Source organism: Salvelinus sp. IW2-2015, linkage group LG6.1 (genome assembly GCF_002910315.2).
Source record: "Salvelinus sp. IW2-2015 linkage group LG6.1, ASM291031v2, whole genome shotgun sequence".
NCBI lineage: Eukaryota > Metazoa > Chordata > Actinopteri > Salmoniformes > Salmonidae > Salvelinus > Salvelinus sp. IW2-2015.
The window spans coordinates 28731879-28749657 of NC_036845.1; the positions used below are offsets into that span (position 1 = coordinate 28731879).

At 44.1% G+C, this 17779-nt stretch overlaps 2 protein-coding genes across 2 annotated transcripts; both read right to left on the reverse strand.

Moving 5' to 3' along the window:
* Nucleotides 1–1478: 1478 nt before the first annotated feature.
* Nucleotides 1479–1898, reverse strand: LOC111964774 (profilin-3). The gene has a single exon (XM_023988583.1). It carries the CDS (start codon nt 1896–1898, stop codon nt 1479–1481), a length of 420 nt encoding a protein of 139 aa, XP_023844351.1.
* Nucleotides 1899–5635: 3737 nt separating this feature from the next.
* On the reverse strand, nt 5636–14808 carry LOC139027843 (uncharacterized). Its single transcript, XM_070443842.1, has 6 exons — nt 14777–14808; nt 14506–14572; nt 8052–8221; nt 7110–7266; nt 6587–6736; nt 5636–6353 (listed from the first exon to the last, which is right to left on the reverse strand). The coding sequence occupies exons 1-6, from the start codon at nt 14806–14808 to the stop codon at nt 6192–6194; spliced, it is 738 nt and encodes a 245-aa protein (XP_070299943.1). The 3' UTR covers nt 5636–6191.
* Nucleotides 14809–17779: the final 2971 nt, after the last annotated feature.

Sequence of the window (17779 nt, forward strand, 5' to 3'; positions counted from 1 at the left end):
CTCATGAAGCCATCTATTTTGTGAAGTGCACCAGTCCCTCCTGCAGCAAAGCACCCCCACAACATGATGCTGCCACCCCCGTGCTTCACGGTTGGGATGGTGTTCTTCGGCTTGCAAGCTTCCCCCTTTGCCCTCCAAACATAACGATGGTCATTATGGCCAAACAATTCTATTTTTGTTTCATCAGACCAGAGGACATTTCTCCAAAAAGTACGATCTTTGTCCCCAAGTGCAGTTGCAATATAGTCTGGCTTTTTTATGGCAATTTGGAGCAGTGGCTTCTTCCTTGCTGAGCGGCCTTTCAGGTTATGTCATATAGGACTCGTTTTACTGTGGATACAGATACTTTTGTACCTGTTTCCTCCAGCATCTTCACAGGGTCCTTTGCTGTTTTCTGGAATTGATTTTGCCTTTCGCACCAAAGTACATCATCTAGGAGACAGAACCGTCTCCTTCCTGAGCGGTATGATGGCTGCGTGGTCCCATGGTGTTTATACTTGCGTACTAGTGTTTGTACAGATGAACGTGGTACCTTCAGGCACTTGGAAATTGCTCCCAAGGGTGAAACCAGACTTGTGGAGGTCTACAATATTTTTCTGAGGTCTTGGCTGATTTTCTTTTGATTTTCCCATGATGTCAAGCAAAGAGGCACTGAGTTTGAATGTAGGCTTGAAATACATCCACAGGTAACCTCCAATTGACTCAAATGATGTCAATTAGCTATCAGAAGCTTCTAAAGCCATGACATAATTTTCTGGAATTTTTTAAGCTGTTTTAAGGCACAGTCAATTAGTGTATGTAAACTTTGACCCACTGGAATGTGTGATAAGTGAATTACAAGTGAAATAATCTGTAAACAATTGTTTGGAAAATTACTTGTGTCATGCACAAAGTAGATGTCCTAACCGACTTGCAAAACTATAGTTTGTTAACAAGAAATGTGTGGAGTGGTTGAAAAACGAGTTTTAATGACTCCAACCTAAGTGTATGTAAACTTCGACTTCAACTGTATTTCCACACTATGAGGTTGGAATAATCCTGTGAAATTGATAAAATTATCATAATGCCATTTTATGTAACAGCTGCATGAAATCCACTGTGAAATTCACCTGTTTTGGTGGGATGTAGTTTAGGTCTGCCTGGTGACATGCCAGGCATTAATTAGTTAATAGAGAAACAAGAAAGAGAGTTCCAACCTCTCTGCCAATAACAGCTAGTTTTCCATTTCCCCTCACCACTCAGACCACTCCCAGACAGTCCTAGCAAAATTCTTGCTTGAGGAATTGCTCTTTGCTAAGAAGCTATTTTGATTATTTTTGACCCTTTATTGAAATCAATCAAAGTACGGTATTAATGTTCCCCTGAATTTATTTGATATGAGATAAAACGCTGCATCGGACCTTTAAAGAAAATATTTTGAAGGCAGGAAAGCCATCCACTGCCTCCTGAATAGTGGTCCAGTATGTGGATGGAGATTGTCACACACCCCTCTCGCGGAGGTACTTGGCCATGTCACACACCTTCTTGTTGACTATCCCGCCATGCACCCCTCGTTTTCCCATCACAAACACCARAGCCTTGGTCGTCAGGGCAACCGTGAGAGCCAAGCTCTCGCTGCCTTTGGTCCGGATGTCAATGAATAAGATCTCTGTCTCAGGACCTGTCATATGGTCTCGTATCACTGCCATCTTCCGACCTCCAACGCTGACCCCCTCCTGCAGGAGACTTCCTCTGTCTTTGCCCACCAGAGCCTCCACTTCCAGTGGGCAGATGGCAGCCAGGACACCTCCAGGCTTGGAGGCCCACACGGCCTTGTTGTCGTACAGGCCAACGATGGCTACGTCCTCCACAAACTTCTCCTTCAGAGTGGCTTTGATATAGTCCCTCCACTCTGCCATCTTTGTTCAATCAAGCAGCTGACAGATGGGTTGTTTGTTGGCAGTTGTTTTGACTGTTCAGCTGTATCTGGTTTTGTCGTGTTGACAGTACAAAGCGAAGCTTGATTGCTTGCAAAATGTCTAATTCTGTGTTACCATAGCAATAGAATCTTTTGATAAAGGAATTTCCATAGCAACCTGTATGCAGATCAAAGCCTACAGCTAATGAAGGATGCTGTGGCTGACTAATATCTATATTTGCAACATCATCCTTGGCCACATGGTGCTGAAGCCAACCTGTGTGGCCAACAGGTGGCAGTATTGGTGAGGATGAAAATAAAGTCATGCTTCTGTGATTTGAAACATTGATATGCAGGGAGAGACTTTGGTTGTGACACATAATCAGAAGCCGAACCATCACAAGATTAGCCTCTTAAATCATGTGTGAAGCCTGGCAAGCCTTCATGGTGATGACTCCGTAGGAGATGCAAAAATACCTCACCACCTGTTCCCTACCCYACACAGTCCTCTAGACTAAGCCTCATCCCACAATCATTTATTGAACAGTCCATTCTACTATGTGAACGTGGGTTTTACTTAATTTGAAGGGAAATGGGTAGAACTATATTTCCAGTCTGCCTTCTCCAAATCGAGGGGATTGTGTTGTGTACAGAAGAGAGACAGGTTTTGACTTGAACGTTTCGGCCTACTGTTGGTGACTCGGCATGATTATTTCCCCCAATATGTGTTCGAAGGGTGGATGATGTCAAGCCTCTTAGCGAGGAATGGTTGTCCTGATAACCTTCCCTGTTGACCCCTTCACTTCATCCATCTCCTTCTTTCTCAACAGGCTGAAGCCAAGACTGTCGAACTGTTAAGATGTTTGAAGCCACAGATGCGCGTAGAATAACAAACACTCTCCCAACTGAGCTGCCACCAACACGAAGCAGACAAAACTTTAACTTTGCTGGAGTATTGAAACACATCATGATGAGATGTTTTGAAACATTACATGGTGTGTTGTAACACCACTTAATCAAGTGTTGTGCAACACCTTGCCAGGGACTGGGAGCACTCAGGGACTGGGAGCACTCAGGGACTGGGAGCACTCAGGGACTGGGAGCACTCAGGGACTGGGAGCACTACCGGAAAGGTTGAAAACATTATAGTGTTAACGGCAGAATTAGATACCTTCACTTTTGGCGTTGTTTCCTCTTTATAAAGCTTCTAAACACTGTTATGGTGTTTTAAATCCTGTCCAGTGCAGAATTAGATCAMTTCTTCAGGAYTATTTTCATATTTAACACTGATTTATGTATCTGATCATTTGCCAGTTTAACCCGTTTTGGCAGGCATTGTTGAGTACAGTGCTCAATCCACCATCAGAGATGTTATAGCCAGCACTGTAGGATACTGTATTTGCCTCTCTACCATTAAAAGCTGGATATGTGGGAATGCGTCATCTCATCATTGAACGTAATTCTGCCTGACTGTTTTGATATCCATTCAACATGATCCATTACACCTCATAATAACTCACTGGGCACACAACGTCATTTCAACGTGGATAATTGGGTCATATTTGGTTGAGACGTTGATCAATGAGATTACAACTTAAATTCACCAACTCAAAAATAGTTTATTTTCCATGTAGATTCCATGCCACAATACATTGACAAATTACATAGAAAAATGGTTGATTCGACCAGTGTGTGCCCAGTGGGAAGCTGCTTAATACTAATATACAATAAAAGTATACTTTTCTTTTTTTAAACAACATTGTGTAAAAGTCTAAAAATGTGAATTACCCACAATCCTCTAAAACAGAGCCACGTGGCAAAATAGGAAGTGCAAGAAGCTTAAAACCAGACTTCCAATGAGTACAAGCACAACATTTTCTCAATCTTTGGTTCTCCTTATTAAAGATACTTACATTTTGAGCAACACATTTAGTCAGATTTCATCTGAATTGTTTGGGTAAAATGAAATGAGCAAATCATTGAAACGTCTTGCATTCATTTTTATTAAGTATATTTTGGTTGTTTATTTTTTGGGTCAATTTCAATTCACCTCAGAATAATTMTTTTAGAATGTGGCTGTGTGGTTGAGTGTGTAAAATTMCAATTAAATTCCAATTAAATGTACCATCTTACTGCCACAGAAGTCAGGGGTGCAATTCCTGCTTCCGCCTGTCCCACTTTCACTTCTTCTCTGTCTCCTCCTGTTTCTAATCTGTCTTAATAAAGCATTGAAAAAATCAAGGTGTAATTCCACTCCAAAAGAATATTCTCCATAGGCCCTTACCATCAATCAATATTTAGGCTATAAATCATTTGCATTTCTTAACCATTTGATTGTGAGAATGTTTTTTGTGTTTTGATGTTGCCTTTTACATGCACTGAAACCCCAAAAGGTATTCTCACGAGACTCTCTCAAAAAAAACATAATTGAGATTGAAGCACCACTTTGGGTGTTTCAGAGTACTTCTATTCTGTTTTAAAATACTTTCTTTGTATCATAATGCTTATATTGGGTTAACATTCAAACACCCTCCAAACGCCTGGTCTCTGGTTAAGTGCACTACTGTTCATGGATTCATTACAAAATCATGTTTTTTTTGTCTTTCTATTTTTTCAGTGCAACAAACCGACCAATCAGCCATGACAGCAGTCCCCTACCTCACTTCCAGCGATCCTCTGCCACCTGCCATGACCTCTAACCCCGTCTTGACCCCGGCCTCTGGTTGGAGGAGGAGCACATCCTGATCGTCATCATCTTCTGCGTGGCCCGCTTCCTGCTCCTGGTAGCCTTCTTCTCTACAMTTTCTGCTTCCGCTGCGGCCTGGAGCCGTCCCCGAAGGACTCCCGGCCCGCACACGGCTGCAGTCTGGATCGCAGGGACGCCACCTTCCGCGGCAGCTCCATCCGACTGCCAGTCTGTTGGGAACGTGGTCTGAAGGACATGAGAGAACTAGAGAGGCATGCAGACAGGAGAGGAAGGCAACAAGTCCTCTCTGGACTATGATGCTTTCTATTATTTTCAGACTTTGTATGATGTTTTCATGCTTCTATATTCATTTCTCGTGTTATGCTACCCAGCATACAACAGGGTTCAGGAAGTATGGAAGGCATAGACCTGTTTGGGTGTGTAAAGGAGGAACAGTAGGATGTTACACTACTGTACATAACTTTTGAGTGCATGCGCACAGTACTCCCTAACGTGATTAAATGAAAATACTATAAATACCATACCCATTGTATTGCCCTTTTCTGGAAATCTGTCTGTCATGTGTTATGTGTTCTGTATGTCACCATTTCATGAATAATATAGTGCAGAACAAAAGTACTGCTTATGTATATTGACTTGTCTGTTCTGTGCGTTCCCTTTCCATGTATTATGAAACCGTTTCCACTGAAGCACACACACACACACACAACACACACACACACACACACACACAACACACACACACACACACACACACACACACACACACACACACACACACACACACACACACACACACACACACCACACACACACACACACACACACACACACACACACACACACACACACACACACACACACACACACACACACCACACACACACACCACACACCACACAACACACACACACACTCAGTGTTTATGTTGACCTTCAGGACTTGCCTCTAAGTGTCTTCTATTTGTAACCCGAATGCCAATGCAGTATATGTGTGCGCGTCAATGAAAATAAGCTCCATTAGACTTGCTCTAGCTATGCTGTCACCTTGTTTTATTTCCACAGCGGTGACATGTTGTTCCGTTCTGTTGTGCAGTAGGCTATGCGTGAGAGAGGCTAACACAGCGGAGTGAACTCACGCAGTGCAGCGGGAGCTAACAGTGAAAGGCAGAATACATTTAGTACGTGTTACAAAGTAACTACATGTGCTCTATTCAATATGTAGGAATCATATACATTCTCTTTTATGTCAGGTCAACAGGATATTATTAAACATGTGTGACTAATCTTTATACAGATAAAACATTTCTGGCGTTATCACAAATTAGCCTGGACTACTTTAATCGCACATACTGTAGATTGCCATAACATGGACACATTGGACAAATAAGGCACAGCAGCGCTCTGCAACAAAACAATGTCCATGGTTAAATGTTACCCGAGCCTTCAGCGTTTTGTAACAAATGAAACAACTATAGAAAAGCATAATTTTTTTCAAGAAAGTTATAGTATAACTATCATTATTTATACACAGCCACAGCTTGAGCCTTCGCCCTAAGTGGCCTATATCGCCATGGTGACTAAGGGTTCACGACACGGAGCACATGGCRCTCTTCTCTGAGCAGTGGGAGTCAATGGAGCCGTCTGGAGATGCCATGATGGAATTATGCACGTCAAACTCTGGAGAGTCTAGCTCAATGTGACTGTCCTGTAGACCGTTGTTATGGTGGAGGGCATCCTTATAGTGAGACTGGGAGAGAGGGGGGGCAGAGGGAGAAAAGAGAGAGGTAGAAAAAGAGGGGCAAGAGAAAGGAGGACAGAATGAAAGAGGGGAGTGAGAGGGGAGAGGGCAGAAATAAAGGAATAGGTGAAAAAAGCGGAGAGAGAGAGAGAGAGAGAGAAAATGTATCAGAGTAAAATCTGAACTCTATTCTTCAGTCTAAGTGAACTCCATAGGTAACAATCCAGCAGTGTGAGTCTCACCCTTCTCACCTTGCTGACAGACATCTCCTCAGCACGGCATTCCTCCAGAGACTCCACCAGGGAGTGATGGCCCGAGATATCCATCTTGATACGGTGGGAACGTATGGACTTCACATCATCCTCATCCTCCCTTGCCACCGACGGGAACACCTGGATCAAGGAGCGAGGGATAGAGCCATGACACGAGGGACAGATCGACGACATGAAAACAAAGACTCTCAAGATTTAGCAAGGTATTTGATGTAACAGTTAAGCTGAGCCACGAGCAGTCCAGGCACAACGCTAATTTCATAAGATTTTGATATGGGCTGAGAGTGGAAATATTATTATATTGACTATCTGCTATGAGCAGTTGTGATGTTTCATTTGATTTCTTCACAACATAAATGTTCCCCATTTAAAATCAAAATGAATTCATATGTGCCCTCAGGGCAGCCAATCACAATATATTTCCTTATCTCTTTCCTTAGAGCAGAGTTATTGACAGAAAGCACCAGACCATAGATACAGTAGGCTACTTTACCAGTCTGTCGTGGTCTCCGCTGGTTTCAGGGGCTGAGATAGTGGCCTTACTGATGGCCTTGCTGATGGTCTGGGTCTCAAACTGGGGACAGGCAGCCTGGGCACCCCCATCCTTATCCCTCTTCCTGTTCAGCCAGTATGTCTCAATCTCTACAACCCTGGGGGGGAGGGATTTCAATTCAAATTTCAATTGGGAAAGAGGATGACAAATCACACAAATACAGGCAAAGCTCATAGACACAGGTCATATACACAGCTCATATACACACAGGATGCATAAGCAAGCATACAGACACACAGGCACACACACACACACATACACACACACACACACACACACACACACGCTGTGTGAGTAAGTGATAAGAGTTGGATTTAATGGACAGCTATGTTGATCATGAAAGTTGCAGAGAGCCTTTGATGAGAAAGTGAGTCACTGCTGCCTCCTGATAATCAGCTGTCTGGCTCACGAACCTTTAGCAGTCATTTACTTTAGCATTTCCTTTGGACTCAAAGACAGACCCAGTGATGACATTTAGACCCCCAACACCAAGCTATGGTTTGCGAATACCAGTTTAGGGTGATGTTGATTGWTTAAAATAGTTGACACACAAATTATAAGACAGTTGGTCTCTCGTTCTCAGATTCTCCCAGAATGCTTTAAAAACAGCTTGGAGCAACAGCAGGGAGAAGGTTGTTACACAAACATCTGATTACAGAACAACTGTTTCCTTGGGCGAAAATTAGAATGTTTTGATGACATCGATTGGGAAATAATAGCATTCATTTCAGTAATTATGGTCTTAGCCCTCCAGCTGTGTTGTAAGTGGGAGGGCCATGACATAGAAATATAATCACTCTAATTATATGCGTCATAATGACTTTGATTCCTGAATGGGAAGACGGAGAGTCCGTGCTGGCTTCAAATTTCAAATGACCTCACGCTGCGGACATGAATACCAGTTGGTCGCTATAGTTACAGGGGTCGGTACGGTTGCCATTGTGACATTGGTGACCCCTGACCTTGATGGTGATAGTGCCTCTCCTTTCGAAGATGAAGTGACTTCCCTTCAGGTGCTCATAGGTAGCGCTGCTGAGCTGTATGTGCATCTCCTGAACAGAGAGAGAGAGAGAAGAGTCAGATCAGTCATATCAGTCATAGAACACCTGGATCAATAGAAGATGTTAGAAATTCATCTTCATTTATCTTTTCCTCTCCCACTCCTTTTCTTTGACTTTCTCTGTCTGTCTGTCTGTCTAGAGAGAGTGATGCAACAGACAGAAGACAGACAACAGACAGACAGAACAGACAGACAGACAACAGACAGACAGACAGACAGACAGACAGACAGACAGAAACAGACAGACAGACAGACAGGACAGAGAGAGAGAGAGAGAGAGAGAGAGAGAGAGAAGAAGAGAGAGAGGAGAGAGAGAGGTGATGCACAGACAGACAGACAGACAGACCAGACAGACAGATCAGACAGACAGACAGACAGACAGACAGACAGACAGACGGACAGACAGACAGACAGACAGACAGAACAGACAGACAGACAGACAGACAAGACAGACAACGAGACAACAGACAGACAGACAGACAAGACAGAACAGACAGACAGACAAGACAGACAGACAGACGACAGGACAGAAAAGTCAAGAAAGGAGTGGGAGAGGAAAATATAAATGAAGTTATGAATTTCTAACATCTTCTATTGATCCAGTGTTCTATGACTGATATGACTTATCTGACCTCTTCTCTTCTCTGTTCAGAGATGCACATACAGCTCAGCAAGCGCTACCTATGAGCACCTAAGAAGTCACTTCATCTTCGAAAGAGAGCACTATCACCATCAAGTCGGTCCCAATGTCCACAATGCAACGTACGACCCTTAAACCTATAGCGACCAACTGTATTCATGTCCGCAGCTGAGTCATTGAAATTTGAAGCCGCACGGACTCTCGTCTTCCCATTCAGAATCAAAGTCATGATGATCTGCATATAATTAGATTGATTATATGTCTATTCATGCCCTCCCACTTCAACACATGGAGGAGGAAATGCCTAAACCATAACTGAAAGAATGCATATTTCCCAATCGATGTCATCAAAACATTTCACATTTCGCCCAAGGAAACAGTTGTTCTTAATCAGATGTGTGTAACAACTTCTCCCTGCTTGCTCCAAGCTGTTTTTAAAGCATTCTGAGAATCTGAAACGAGAGACAACTGTCTTAAATTGTGTTTCGGGACAACTATCTTAATCATCAACATCACCCTAAACTGGTATTCGCAAACCATAGCTGGGTTGGGTCTAAAATGTCAATCACGGTCTGTCTTTGAGTCCAAAGAAATGCTAAGTAAATGATGCAAAGCTTCGTGAGCCAGACAGCTGATTATCAGGACAGCAGTTGATCACTTCTCATCAAGGTCTCTGCAACTCATGATTCAACATAGCTGTCTGGCTCACGAACCAGTTAGCGTCATTTACTTGACATTTCCTTTGGACTCAAAGACAGACCCAGTGATGACATTTAGGACCCCAACACCAATCTATGGTTACGAATACCAGTTAGGTGATGTTGATTGATTAAAATAGTTTGACACACAAATTATAAGCACATTGGTCTCTTCGTTCTCAGATTCTCCCAGAAAGGCTTAAAAACAGCTTGGAGCACGCATGAGAATGTTTACACAAATCATCTGATACAGAACAACTGTTTCCATGGACGAAAATTTAGAATGTTTTGTGGACATCGATTGGGAAATAATAAGTTCATTTCAGTAATATGTCTAGCCCTCAGCGTGTCTGTAAGTGGAGGCCATGACCATAGAAAATAATCACCTAATTATCTATGCTCATAATATTTATTCTGAATATGAAGACGAGAGATCCGTGCTGGCTTCTTCAATAATTTCAAAATTGAAGCAGGCATCACGCGCGACATGAATACCCAGTGTCGTCTAGTACTACAGGTGTCGGTGACGGTGCCATTGTGACATTGGTGACCCTGACCTTGATGGTGATAGTCGCCTCGTCCTTTTCGAATTGAAATGACTTGTTCTTTCATGCTCATGGTAGCGCTGACCTAGATGCTGTACTGTGCATCTTCGTGGAACAGAGAAGAGAGAGAAGAGTCAGATCATCATAATCAGCATAGAAACACGGATGAATAGAAGATGTTAGAAATGACTTCATTTATGCTTTCTCTCCCCCCTTTTCTTTGACTTTCTCGCGTCTGTCTTGTCTGCCTCTGTCTTTTGTCTTGTCTTTCTGTCTGTCGGTCTGTCTGTTTCGTATCTTCTCTGTTGTCTGCTCGTCTGTCTGTCTGTCTGTCTTCTGTCTCGTCTGTCTGTCCTGTCTGTCTTTCTGTTGTCTGTCTGTCGTCTGTCTGGTCTGTCTTGTTGCTCTGTCTGCTGTCTGGTGTCTTGCGTATCTCTCGGGTAGTTCTGTCTTCTCTGTGTCTGTATTACCATCTTTCACTCCTCTCTCTCCTCTCTCTTCTCATCTTTCTCATCTTCTGTCCCTGGACTGTCGTACTGTTTGCTGTCTGTTGCTAGTGCTTTGCTTGGTCTGTCTGTCTTGTCTGTCTGTCCTGTCTGTCTGTCTGTCTTGTCTGCGTCGTCATTGTGTCTGTACTGTCTGTCTGTCTGTCTGTCGTCTGTCGTCTGTCTGTGCATTCACCCTCTCTTCTCCTCTCTCGTCATCTCTCATCTCTCTCAATCCTTATCTTCTCTGTGTCTTCTGTGTCTAGTCTCTCTCTCGTGCTGTCTGTCTTCCTCTGTGTCTGTGTCTGTCTCTCTGTGTCTGTCTCTTCGTGTCTGTCTGTCTCTCTGTCTGTCTGTCCCCTCTTCGCTCTCTCACACTGTTACCTTGCCGTTGCTCTCCATGGCTTGGAAATAGCGGTGTGGACTGTGTCGCCATGGAAGACCGTAGCGTGCATTTATGCGCCACACCCCGCCAACCATCCAGACTGGATCCCTGCAACGCATACCTCATGTTCTGACCAACTTAAAACGGCTCGCTCAACACACATGCCGTATACGCAACAGCACCAAGCCACTGAGATCGATGAGTGGTCCTATTTGCGTTCCACTGACCACTCTGATCTTGTATTTGTGCCATTGGAGGGTTTGAGGTGGTCTAAGAGCGCACCATGCCGGGCATTCGCAGATGTTGTGGGCGTGGTATTATTTCTTCTCTGGCGCCCCTGCCACCACCATGTTATGCATACCTATGGTCTCAACCTAGAGACGGAGAATAGTTAAATATTACACACACACGCCAAGCGATCAGTTGTCTCTCTCACACACACACACACACACACACACACACCACACACACACACCTTGAAACCGGGCTTCTGCGCTGAGTGTGTCGAAGAGTGTGTACATGGTGTTGAGCATGGAGACCACCTATGGCTGAATTGGCTGCAATACGGGTGAACCACACCACATCATGAAAGGATGTTCACGTTGGAACAACCTGACGGTCTGCGAGACAAGGGAAAGGTTACAGGGACATGACAGGTTGGACAGGTGGGCCAGTAGACAGGTAGACATAGTGGGTACACCACACACACCCCACCCTTGCATGCTTAACATCAACTCCTCCTCACAGGTGTTGACGGCAGGCTCTCCTCTTGCGTAGTCTTTGCCACGGTTTAGGGATCATCCTGTAAACAGGTCATCGTGTCTTCTCATCTCTAGTCTAGCATCTTTCATACTTCGCTCCAGTTACTGGACTTCTTCTGTTTCCTCATCACCACGGGGCGCGATAAGAGAGGCTCACAGCACTGAGTCAATCTAACATAGACATTCCGTATCCCAAATAGCACCTTTCCCTTTAAGTGACTCTGGTTAAAGGTAGTACCCATATACGTAATATGAATATATTAGGGATGCTCTCAGTAAAAATCGTAACTACCAGTACAAACAGATGATATAATACATACCTGTATCGAGGAGGCTCCTTAGTTCCTCTGATGCTGGGTTCCTCGCAGTACTCCGACAGTCTCCTACTGGAGCTCATGCATACTCCAGTCCAACTTAGACTCAACACGAACGGTTTTAAACATGGCGCACTCAGACTCTCCATCCTCGTAGAACACACACAGCACACACATTATGCTTATTGTCCAACAGAAAGGAACAACCCGCCCCAAGCTGTGTGTGTGTGTGTAGTGTGTGTGTGTGGTAGGTTAGCTGTACAAGACTGATTGTGTGTGGTAGTGGTGTGTGTGTGTGTGTTGTGTGGTGGTTGTGTGTGTAGTGTGTCGTGGTGTGTTGTGTGGTGTGTGTGTGATGGTTGTTGTGTAGGTGTCTTACAACAGGGGGTTCCCAGAGGAAGATGATGGACTCTGCCACTCAGGCATGTATCACGAATTCTCCTTCAATTTCAACGCAGCGATCTTGCCATCACCCCAGCTCTCCATAGCATTGCAACGTTGCCACTGAGAGGGGAGGAAGAACAGCCGTCAAAATCCACACACACAACGCACGCACACCAATCTATGCGCCACACACACACACACTGCCACCACACGCCAACACACACACACACACACACACACCCCCCACACACACACACCACACAACACACACACACACACACACACACACACACACACACACCACACCACACCACACACACACACACACACACACACACACACACACACACACAGCACACCACATATGGTCATCAGTGTTGCATTGTGAGCGTCTAAAGCAGTGTCTCAATACTGTCCGGGGACCAAAGGGGCCACAGTTTGTTTTGCCCTAGCCCTAACAACAGTCGATTAACATCAACTCATCGATCAGGCATTGATTTTAATCATGGGTTAGCTAGGCAAAAACAAAATCGTGCACCCTTGATCCCTGGGACCAGGTTGAGAAACACCTTCTAAAGTCGTGAACTTTGCTAGTCATCGCCAGATACTGACTGAAGCCATGAGCTCCACGTCTACATCAGCTGCTACGAGTTAGCATTCCTCATAGTCCGAGTCTGAGGAGAAAACATACCAGACTGTTCAACCTTAAAAAACCCTACGAGATGAGGGATAGAAGTACTATCAGAGGAAAAAGAACATTTTTCGCCCACACACACACTTATGTGTTCCCCTTTAAATGGTCCTCTCCTCACTTTGACTCTGTATGGAGGTTCCTCTCTCTCTTCACTGGCTCCTTGGACATTTATTCTCAAACAGTTGTTGGGTGGATATGATCCGTGTGGATTTAAAACCAGTAATGCGTTCAATTTCAGTACATGACATTAGAAAAGAAAGAGAATAGTAACATCGTTAGCTCTTAAGGGGTGAGAAACTAGAGTTTGTTATGGGAACAGAAGAGTCTCCCATTTCCAGTAAACTCACCAGCCCCAGCAGGAAGCATCATTATCTTTTTCCCATCCAGGTCAGGAAAGGACTGTGCCAGGCCAGAGCCACTTGCAACCACCATTCCACATAGAGCCCAAACAGAGAAGATTCAGAATATGGTGTCTAGCATGGCGAGCACGTTTGAGTGAATTAGCATGTAAGCTACACATGTTCCTTTCGCAAGAGGCAATCTATTCAACGGATATCCAACAATGTCGAGTTGTCTTCATAGGAAGAGAAGAAGAGGAAGACACGCTACCTGTCTGAAACGATGTTTAAGGAAGACTTCGAAGAAGAAGCCTAGGGATGGCAGAATCTCTGCTCCTCCTCTCCTCCTATTCATAGTAACGGTAGCGGATTGTCAAAGTCAGCCTGACAGGAACAAAACACAGCAACACAGACCAACTAACTTACACACTACAACATGCAATGTATACATGACATCTACACGGAGGCATTATTCCCCCTCCCAAATCCATGCTAAACAATGAGACTTATATGAAAAGTTTACAAGATACACTCATGAACTATCTCATTGTATATGACTTCAGTGCTACTAAGCACGTTCTAATGCACATATAACAAAAGGGAGGTTGATTTTTTAGAGAGTGCCCGGTCCCAAATTCATCCTATTTACTGCAGCACTTTGGACAGACACTATAGGTTCCATTTGCGACACGGTGATGTTTGGGATAGCCTGACCGACCTCATGTTGACGTGTAGTAGTCTCCCACCAAAGTTGTTCAGACAGCCACCTCCACTGATTCCGTGTCAGAATGTTCCCCATCTGTCTCAGCTGGGCCCATGCGTAGTGAGTAAACCTACGCTTACTCCTACAGACAGAGGGAGGGAGGGGCGGTGGTGAGAGTTGTCTTTGGTTATGCGTGGTGGAGTATTCGTCCCTCTCACTCATCACCTCTCTCATCTCTCTATTTCGCTCTCTCTCATCCTCCCGCTCAGACCTTTAGTGCAGGGTGACTCCGAGCTGATTCCTCCTGACAGAAGAAGGTTAGGGTGGACCTTGGAGTGAAGCCAGTACTCATGGATGTTACAGCCCGTCACAAAGTCACGCACTGACGACAACAACCTGGGAGACACGCAGACACAGAAACAAGAGGTCCAACCCACAGAGACATAACCCTTATCAACAAAAGAAAATCAACCACACACACAGTAAATTACAATACAGATAAATAAACTAAAACAATAAAACCACGATCAAAAACACAACAACACGTTTGGAAGTTCCAGTAACCGCTAGTCCCACCATAGATCATCGTAACCTACTCACCTACGAAACCAGAAAAGACTCCCAGGATTCATGAGCTCGTTTTAGGAGTCCTCACTCCGGCTGGTGCCTGAATCAATACCCGGGATGACACTTTCACTGTACACCTGCAAAACACACCAGGTATCCACATGCAGAACTCGGTCACTCTCACTGTATGCCTTCAGAGAACACTAGACGCGACGAGATCATCACACCAACAGACAGAACTACAACATTCACTTAAGACTCAGAACATTCTACTCATGGCATCATAGGCTCAAACTAGAAACTAGAACTAACACCCACATATAGAAGTGCTCCTCGTCGACTCTAAATAGACTGATCATTGCATATCAGGACCCTCGAAACAATAAATAATCAACAGTTTTTGTCAGGCCCAAAATGTCAAAAATCTACCTGGGGTGGGTGACAAAGATGTAGCCTACATCGCCCGCTCTCTGACAGTTTCCACACTCATCTCCATCGACTCCTGATAATCATCAGAGCCCACCACAGCAGTCCATACACATCATCACCCTGCTCCAGTCTCACTGACCACGACTAGGAACAGAACAGGCGCAGTCCACAGAAAACACAGTAGGGCAAAAGATATCAGTGACCAAAGCACTGCGCGACCGAACGAACGAGATGTAGGTTACAAAGCCGCTCAAAGGCTGTTCCTCATACGGTTTTTGTCACATTTGACTGATGACTAATTTCAACTAAACTGAGTTGAATCCTTTACCAATGTCTAAAAGTGTGGCTGACGCTGCTTTGTGTGCTCCTACCTCATTCAGCACTTTTCCCGCATGTCTAATTCTCTTTTTGAATAATTCCGTAAACACCTGTTGAGGACAGCTAGACCTTCCTTCCCCCCAGCCATTATATCTGCCAGATCTCTAGACCAAATCATTAAAGGAACCTCATACACAAACCCTTAGCTTCATGGGCTCTTCGGATGTCCTGTTGTCAGCATGTCACTACCTGTGCCTGCAGCCCATCCACGTGACAGCAAACCACTGATATACTGCCAGAGCCAGCACTCACTACAGATGGACACCATCAATGGTTTCACCCCCCCCTCTATCTTGCTAAAAGAGTTGATACAAATGGTCTTCTTTCTATTTTCAGGAAATGATAGTTAACCTAAGCTGAAAAAACATACAAAACTACTCCAAATGTGTCACTTAACATTCATGGCTACATTTAGCATACAGTAACACACTGAGCAAAAATATAAACGCAACATGCAACAATTTTTAAGATTACTGAGTCACAGTGATATAAGAATCTCAACTGAAATAAATCACTTACCCCAATCTTGATCACCTGAGGAAGCTGGATTGTCCTGAGAATGTTTTCCCACTCCTTTCAATGGCATGCCGCAAGTTACAACGATGCGTCGAACACAGAGCATCCCAAACAGCTCAATGAACATTCTGGTGAGTCATGCAGGCCATGGAAGAACTGGGACATTTACAACTTCCAGGAGTTGGCACAGATCCATGCACATGGGCATGCATAGCATGCTGGAAAATTAGTATGGCTGCTGATGAATGCACAAACAATGGCCTAGATCTTGTCACGTTATCTCTGTGCATTCAAATTGCCACATAAAAGCAATTGTGTGTTGTCCTCTATCCATTACCATAACCCCACAGCAACATGGGGCACTGGTTCACAACGTTACATCAGCACACCGCCTGCCCACACGGGCACCATCTGCCTGTACAGTTAAACGGGAATTCATCCTACGAAAACAGACTTCTCCAGCCATGCCAGTGCCATTGAAGTGAGCATTTGGCCACTGAAGTCACGGTACAACGCCAAACTGCAGTCAGAGTCAAGACCCTGGTGTAAGACGAACAGCACGCAGATACTCCCTAGAAGTTTCTACAGTTTGTGCAGGAAAATTCTATCTGTTGATGCAACCCCACGATTCATCAGCTCTCCGGGCTGGCTCAGATGATCCGCAGGTGAAGAACCAATTGGAGGTCTGGCTGCGGGTACACGATCTGCGGTGAACGTGACTACGCCAAATCTCTAAAAGACATGGAGGCGGCTGATGTTGAAATTAACACAATCCTGGCAACAGCTCTGGGGACATTCCCAGCAGTCAGCATCCAATTGCACGTCCCTCAAAACTAAGACTCGTGCATTGTGTTGTGTGACAAGCTGCCACATTTAAGAGTGGCCTTATTATTTTCCCTAGCCACAAGATGCACACTGTTAATGAGCTGTGTGTTAATCAGCTTCTAATGACCACACCTGTTAGTTATGAGATTATCTCGCAAAAGAAAAATTCCACTAACAGATGTAAACAAAAGTGTGCACAAATTGTACATATGAACATTTCTGGGATCTGTATTTCACTCATAAAACATGGGACCACACTTTAACATGTTGGTATATTTTGTTTACATTACATATATAAAACGTAATGTAGATGATTTATTAGACAGACCTGTCTGGTCCTATAAGCCAGGATAGGGCTTTTTGACAGGACAGGAGGACTTTAGATCCATTCGAATGTAAAATCGATAAGCAATCTAACCTTTGATGAGAAAACATCCTTATCAGAGAACAACCTGTATGACAGTCTCAAAACGAGCCTTGATTACATAGTTTATGGTTAAAAAGAAAATGGGATAAAATAAAAAGTAAAAAAAAAAAGATTTGTTTTAAAACAATAAAGCAACACTCCACTTACCATCAAGCAGTGTAACAAGCTAGACAAAAAAAATGAATGATCCTGAGCCATTATGTCATTACAGTGAATGGAAAAACACAGAAAAAATCAGTGTGAACAACAAGCTCTCAATGCCTCAATGTCTTCGGAAATGTTAAGTGGCCTAGAAGCACAGGAATGTGTCCGGGCAAAATCACAGTTGTAAAAAATAAAACTCTGCAGGCACACCTCCACCCTCAATGACCTCAACTATCTGACTGTACTCACAAATTCTTATGTGGAAACAAGTGGCTCCTGATGATGTCATCCTGTTCTTTGGTGGGTTGTACTCTCTC